General features: G+C 54.5%; 1 protein-coding gene across 1 annotated transcript in view; it reads left to right on the top strand.

Moving 5' to 3' along the window:
• The first annotated feature begins 1,756 nt into the window (after positions 1-1,756).
• The window catches only part of RASA3 (RAS p21 protein activator 3), a 117,200-nt gene continuing 112,119 nt past the window's right edge, over positions 1,757-6,837 (top strand). The window contains exon 1 of the mRNA XM_028526700.2: positions 1,757-1,912. Coding sequence (XP_028382501.1) covers positions 1,858-1,912 — 55 coding nt within the window. The 5' untranslated portion in view covers positions 1,757-1,857. The remainder of the gene's footprint in view (positions 1,913-6,837) is intronic.

The following is a 6,837-nucleotide window of genomic DNA, read 5'->3' as shown; positions in this document are numbered from 1 at the left end:
ATTGCCTTGCAGAAGTCTCTGCATCATCTGTAAGCACACAGAGCACTTGCCTTTAACACGGAGAAACAAGACCCCTCTTCAGATTCAGAAGATTCAGGGAAATCTGGGGTTCAAGATTGTTGAGTGCGTTAATCCAGAGTTTCCTCCACCAAGTTCCAGGGTCTCCTGTTTTCCCAACCAGTGTTCTGACTTTGGTACAGCAACCTGCCTTGGGTTGAGCTTTCAGTTTTCTCCTGAGCGCTGCTATCTTCATGACTAAGTCCTGGCTCTGATCCACAGCGTTCTTGGTTTTCTGGTTGCAGGAGATAACAGTGTCTTTACATGGTACCAAAAAGCCCTCTTTTTTGCTATACTTTAAATTGATGATTTTTTCATTGCTTTGCTCTCAGCAACAGCAACCCAATTCCATTGTCCAAATAATCACTGCCTTCCCAAACTCTCCAGTGCCTGCGACACTGCACCTGCCAGGTGTTTCCTTCCATAGGCTTCTGTTCCCATCCCCGCTGCCATAGCACGGCAGGCTGCTGTGCCTCCGGCCATGCACCAGTGGGCATCTGGCTCTCAATCCGCACCATGGGGGCTGCTTCTAGACACTCCTGGCCCCAACTGTCTTATGCTGGGTTCCTCTGGAAGCAGACTCTGAGGCAGAGATTTACGTGCAGGATTTTATCAGGAGTGTTCTCAGAAAAAAAGTCCCAGGAGCATGTGAGGGAAGAAGGATGGTGTAGGGAAGCAGCTTAACCACAATGCAGTTGCTACACAGGCCTCAGCCAATCCCCTTAGAGGCTCAGGAGCTGGGGGTGCTATGTAGTTACCCTGCTGGAGGCAAAGGGGAGGAGTCTGGACTGCACACACTACAGAAATCTCCCAAGGTCCCAGAGTTAGAGGTAGCAACGCTGAGGTTTGAACTAAGAAGCTGGCTTTCCTAACCTCCGTTAAACCACTAGTAAACACCACAACGAAGGCCTCAAGAGGCTAAACGCAAGCAGATGATTGAGGACCTGCAAAGAAGCTCAAGTGGGTCAAGAATGGTTCTTCATTCTTTCAACACATACTTAAGCATTTTGTTATTTTTTCAGAAAGTGAGGATAAAATAGCGAAAAAACCAGATCCCTATCTTCATTAAGCTTGTATTTTGGTATATGCAGGGTGTGTGTGTGTGTGGGTGTGTGTGTGTGGTGTAAGGCCCTATGACGGTAAAGGGGAGGAGGGAAGTGGAGAGAAAGTCAGGACAGGACCTTGAGATAGACCAGTAAACGAAGTGAGGAAGGGACCCTGCAGACGCCTGGGGGTGAGAGCTGACAGCAGTGCACTTGGCCCAGTTCCTGCCCCACCCCCGTCCAGTCCTCGCAGCAAACAGCACCACCCCGCCCCCATCCACCTGGTGCTCCCCCACCCGCCTGGTTCCCCCCACCCCTCCCCGCGAACCACCAAGTCCACCCCCCCCCCAGCCCCCTCTGCGCTGCCTCACCACTCCCTGACCCCTCCTGCCACCTTCCACTCGCTGCCCCCATCCCCGTACACCCCTCAGGTCCCGCACTCCTTGTACCCTAGCCATAGTTGCCCCCTTCCCTGTCTTTTCCTATCCCACCTCTGAGACAGACCCTGCCCCTCTCCATGACTCGGCCAATAGGCAGTTGGGGTCGCACTGTGGGCGGAGCCGTCCTGCTCTGCCCCTCTGCCGGCCCTCCACCAATGGGGAGCTGAGCAGGACCAATGGGCGGCCACGAGGGTGGAGCCGGGAGGCGGGGGCACCCCAGACCTGGCGGCAGCCGGGTAGGGCGCAGAGCGCCGGGACTGCGCGGCCGCTCTGGCTTGGGCTACTCCACTGGGCTCAGCGCGCGAATTCCGACCAGCATGGCGGTGGAGGAAGAGGGGCTCCGTGTCTTCCAGAGCGTGAAGATCAAGATTGGTGGGTGCCCGGGAGCCGGCATGGGTAGCGGGGTCTTCGTAGGTCTCGCGGCGGGCGCCTCCGGGTCCCCAATCCGCTCCTGGAGATGAGCGCTCGCGGGTTGAGGTCCCTCCCTCACCTCCCAGGGACTTCAGGTCCGCCGGTTGCGCCCCCTTCCCACCTCCTGGGGACTGCCGGTCAGTTGGCTGCGCCCCCTCCACCTCCTCAAGGACCGGCGGGTCCGCCAACCACGGCCCCTCCCCACCTCTCCCTGAGCTCGGTGACTGGGCAGAGCCGGCCCGGAGGCTTCGGGAGACTCAGCTCCCCGCATCTCCTCTGCGCCGAAAGCGACCCCAAGTCCCTGGAGGTGCAGTGTCGGAGGCGGGGTCGCCTGTACGGAGGGAGTGGTGGGTTGCAGGACGCGGGTCCAGTCCCCGCGGAGAGTGTGCATGAGTGTGCGCATATGTGGGGACTCTGGATGCGTGTATTTCAGGTGCCAAATCCACCTATCTCAGGGTTTGACATCTCTCCTCAGCTACAGCACCCAGAAACTTCCTTTTCTTCGAACGTGTAAGCTCTTCCACATGTTCCCCCAGGGGGATGGGGCTGGGTCTGCCTGAGGACTGGTTGCCTGTGTGTGCACACGTCGGTGTGGGTAGGTGTGTGTGTATGTGTTTTGTGTGTGCATGTGTCTCTGTGCGCGCACACATCAGTGTAGGTGAATGTTTTTGTGTGTGCATATGAACGTGTGGAGCTCACTCTGGCCCAGTGCTCCGTCAGGGCAGCGCAACACTGGAGCCACCCCTCCCCCACCTTCCATTGAGAACTGGCGAGGGAGGTTTTTGGCCACCAGGGCCTTCCATTCAGGCAGGCCCTGTCACCAGGGAGGATTCTGCCTTTCTCACCGGACTCAAGAGCTGGGGGAGGGAAATGAAATGCAGATTCTGGAGTGGGCTGGAGGGCTATATCTGGACTTCCTGGGTTTATCTGGAGAGATTTGCTTTTTGCCAGTTCTGTTTTATCTTGGGAGGGTGATGTGCAAGTTTTCCCCCCCTCAAAACAAGATCGGTGCCTGGAATGACTGGTACCTGAACGCCATTAATGTGCTGGGTGAGAGGACAGTTCATGTTGGAGAAGGCTTCTGAGGCCCCAGAGTGCCGTCCTCCTCAGGGTCCGTCTTGCCCACTGAAATCCCTGTCCCTGGGAGTGCTCCACATTCCCATCTATCCCCTTGTGAAAAGGGGCCGCAAGGAACAGAGCCAGGCACCCAGTGACTGCTTAAGTGTCAGTTGTTGATGACATTCGATGCTGCCCGAGGAATTCCAGCTACCCTAAATCAGCATGTTGTTTCCTGTCTGCTTTATTTTGGTTTATGGATCATTGCTGAGCCGCTGTTGATATTTGGCCCAGAAGCACTGCAGATAGGATGTGGCAGCACTTCAGCCTCGAGGAGTCAGTCTGGGGAGGGCTTCTCTTGTTTACTTGGGTGAAGTCTGCTGGGCTCTCACACTGAGAGCGGCAGTGTTGAACTCCACCTGAAGTGGGTGGGGGCAGGGGAAGTGCCTCTGTTCGGGTTCCCTCAGGCAAGAGCCCTCACTCAGTGCCTGGGTCCAGTGAGTTGGGTGGGGGCCGCCCCCCGGAGGATTTGAGGTTCTTCCTTAATCAAGAGGAGAAAATGGGGGCATTGGAGTGACGGTGTGGGGGAATGTGCCAGGGTTCTGAGTGCAGTAGGCAGGAATGGGTCTGGGGACAGGGTGGGCCGGGTCCAGCACAGCCAGCCAGACTCAGACTCTGGTTTGCAGAGTGTTGGTTTGTTGAGTAGAGGGCATTGATTTATTTCCAGAATGGCACAGTGCATGAAGCAGGAGGGCCAGGAGACACCTGAAGGTCCTGGGGAGTAGCCCCACTGGCCAGTCGCATGCACGCTCCTGGGAGGGCCCTGGACCCCAACACAGAGGGGCCTGGTGTGGAAGAAGGGGGTCAGAAGACACTGCTTGGTTAAGCGTCTCTTGTGTGCTCCACTTTAAACAAGCGAGAGAAACACCCGGCTCAGATGAGGATTAGTGCAGTGACTGGAACATCTGCCGTCTCTAACCCCACGTGGGGACTGGGTATTGTTAGAGCCTTGGAGCCTCCCCCACTCCCTGCCTGCCCCCTGTGTCTGGGAGCTATAGCAGGGAGGCAGAAATGCCTGTGCACTGGGTATCCAACTCTGGACGTGGCTCCAGCTCTGAGAAGCCCATTGTCTCTCTCCTCTGAGGAGGGACTTTGCCTACAATGCTGGACTACAGGGGTGCAACCTCTGTGTCTTGCCTTTGTGGCTGGGGGCATGCAGGGAGCCATGGTCCGTGCATGGGACAGGCAGGGCCTCCTCCTGTTTCTGAGCACAGAAGTGGATGAGGCTGTGCTGCTGAGTTAGAGCCTGAGCTGGGCTGGAGACCTTGAGAGTGACCTGTGAGTGGGCCGGTTTGGGGCATAGTCTTGTTGCACTTGAGGGAAAGCCTGTTAGTAGAACAGGCTGATGATGATCCCGAGGGAGGTGGTGTGCTCATTTCTTATCCTAGTCCTCTGTTTGCGACCGGTCTCGTCTCTGACTTGCCTAAATGCCCTGATCTTGAAGGCGTGATGATGAGGGGCACTGTAGTTGATTTGGAGGAGAGGCAGATGTGCATGAGACACTGCATGCAAGGTCACATGCATCTCCTTTGGAGGGACGCTGGCTGAGCGGTCCATTCATCTCCGAGCCTTGTCTCCAGGCTAGCTGGCCGCACGCCCTGTGTCTGCTGCTGGCCTGCTAGATGAGATGACCCAGGGCAAGTCTCCTCCCCTTTCAGAGCCTCATTTTTCCATCTGCAAAATGCGGGCTCTTATTGTCTACTGCATCCGGTGGGAGCTTATAAGACAAACCGTTGTTCAGGCTTACGTTAATGCCTGCCCCTCTCACTCCCAGAAAAAGACGAAATGAAAAATTCCCCCTGAAGTTATACCACTATGCAATATCACTGCTGTTGCTAAGAGAAAGGGCAGAACACGTTGGAGGAGATGAAGAGTTTTTTAGGTGTGGGAGCCTTGGCCTTTAGAGCTTAAATGTTTTGGTAAGTTTTGGAAAGTTTGATGGTACTTGGTTTCATTAAGAGGCTAAAGTTGGGGAAAATTGGGAAAAATCTCTTTTTTAACTCTTCCCCTTTCTTTTTCCTTCCACCTTTTACAAATGAGATATAAGAAAGTATCAGATAAAAGTGAGGTATTTTTTATTGTAACTTTTGAATCCTGCTCTTGAAGAACATGTTGTTTTCCCCACTTCAGTCTTGCAGTGTTTTTTAAAAAATATTTTGTTTATTTATTTTTAGAGAGCGGGGAAAGGAGGGAGAAAGAGAGGGAGAGAAACATCAAGATGTGGTTGTCTTCCGCATGCCCCCAACCGGGCACCCAGCCTGCAACCCAGGCATGTGCCCCGACTGGGAATCGAACCACCAACTCTTTGGTTCACAGGCTGGCACTCAGTCCACTGAGCCACACCAGCCAGGGCTGCAGTGTTATTTCGGATAGCTTTTCAGGACACTTAGCAATCTTAAACATTGTCTTTGCTCCCAGTTATTACCTGTTTTTATGCCAGTGTCTCATGTTGTGTAAACTGAACATGCTTCCTACAAGATGACACTTTGAGGAAGTGTGTTCTTCTGACTTTCCATGAGTCAGGACTTTGGCACTGGGAGGGAAGCCACTTGGAGATCTGTGGTCACCGACAGGGGAAGCACCCACCATGACAGCACTTCTGCTGGGCAGTGCTGTTTGGGACTGGGGCTCCTTGGGGCACTGCAAGGCAGCTTCGCTTCCCGGTGATGTTTTCCTTCTCCATAGTCATTGCTATTCACTTTTCAGTGTCATCTTATCTTGATAAATGTGTTCAATTAAGAGCAACATACAAAGGTGTTCTCTCAAGCCTTGCACTTCAGAGTGCAAGGAAATCAGGTTAAATATCAGAGCACCCTTGCTCTCCGTCTGAGGGTACAGTTTGGGTCTGTTACCTGTGTCCTCTGTGAGGCCAAGCTCCACCTGGCTCCTGGAGCTGCAGGTCTTCCGCTGGCCCCGTCTGTCTCTCCCTTCCTTCTCCTTGGATCTGGTGCAGCCGCTTCTCTTGTGCACAGCGGGCCCCGTGTGAGCTTCCCCGTTCCTTCTGTGAAAGACTAGAGCTTGCCCACCAAGAAGGGTGAGGGCAGTCTGGGTCCAGCGTAAGCACCTTGGACCTGACAGTCCCTCCCATTCAGTAAAATGCATCTCTGTGTGTGGGCCTGCCCTGGTCTCCGCCCTCCTTCCACCTAGTCGCAGACACAGCCCCACCAGGGTAGGAAGTCCCTCAGGCAGGGCGTGGAGTGAGAGGAGAACCGCGAACCGTGGCCAGCGTCCCTAGTCTGCACCTCCCTTGGCCTTTCAGCCGGCTTGGACGTGGCAAACAGATCGGACCTCAGGGGTTGGGACCTCGGGGGTCTAAGTCCGCTCTGCTGAAAGTGTGGTATTTAACCTGAGGTCCTCCCTCCATGGGGAGCAGTATCGTGACCGTCCCAGGGTCCTGTAAGGATCAGATGAGGTGGGGGTCCTGCTCAGTAAGTTAAAATAGTTATTGGTGGTAGTAGTGTCTTCACGGGGCTAAGAAGGAATTGTTTTCTCAGCTAGAGAAAACGTTTTGTAAATTTGAGAGAGTGACATCCGTGACGTTAGTGTGCTTGCGCCTTGGACAGTGTAAGAAGCGGCCATACTGGCCACATGTGGTTCTTGGCATCGGGGCTTTCATATTCTCTTGAGCTTTTTGATGCTAAAATTAACCTGGATATTCTATTAACCGAGCTCAGCTAGCTGCCTGTGCTATTTTTAACCCCTGAAGACGAATGTGCAGAACCTGGGCTGAGCCTGGGGAGCAGCCGGGCGCAGGGCCAAGGGTGATTTCA

This window comes from Phyllostomus discolor, chromosome 11 (genome assembly GCF_004126475.2).
Source record: "Phyllostomus discolor isolate MPI-MPIP mPhyDis1 chromosome 11, mPhyDis1.pri.v3, whole genome shotgun sequence".
Lineage (NCBI taxonomy): Eukaryota > Metazoa > Chordata > Mammalia > Chiroptera > Phyllostomidae > Phyllostomus > Phyllostomus discolor.
Note: the sequence above shows the minus strand (reverse complement) of the source record. Positions and strands in the feature narration are given on the sequence as shown.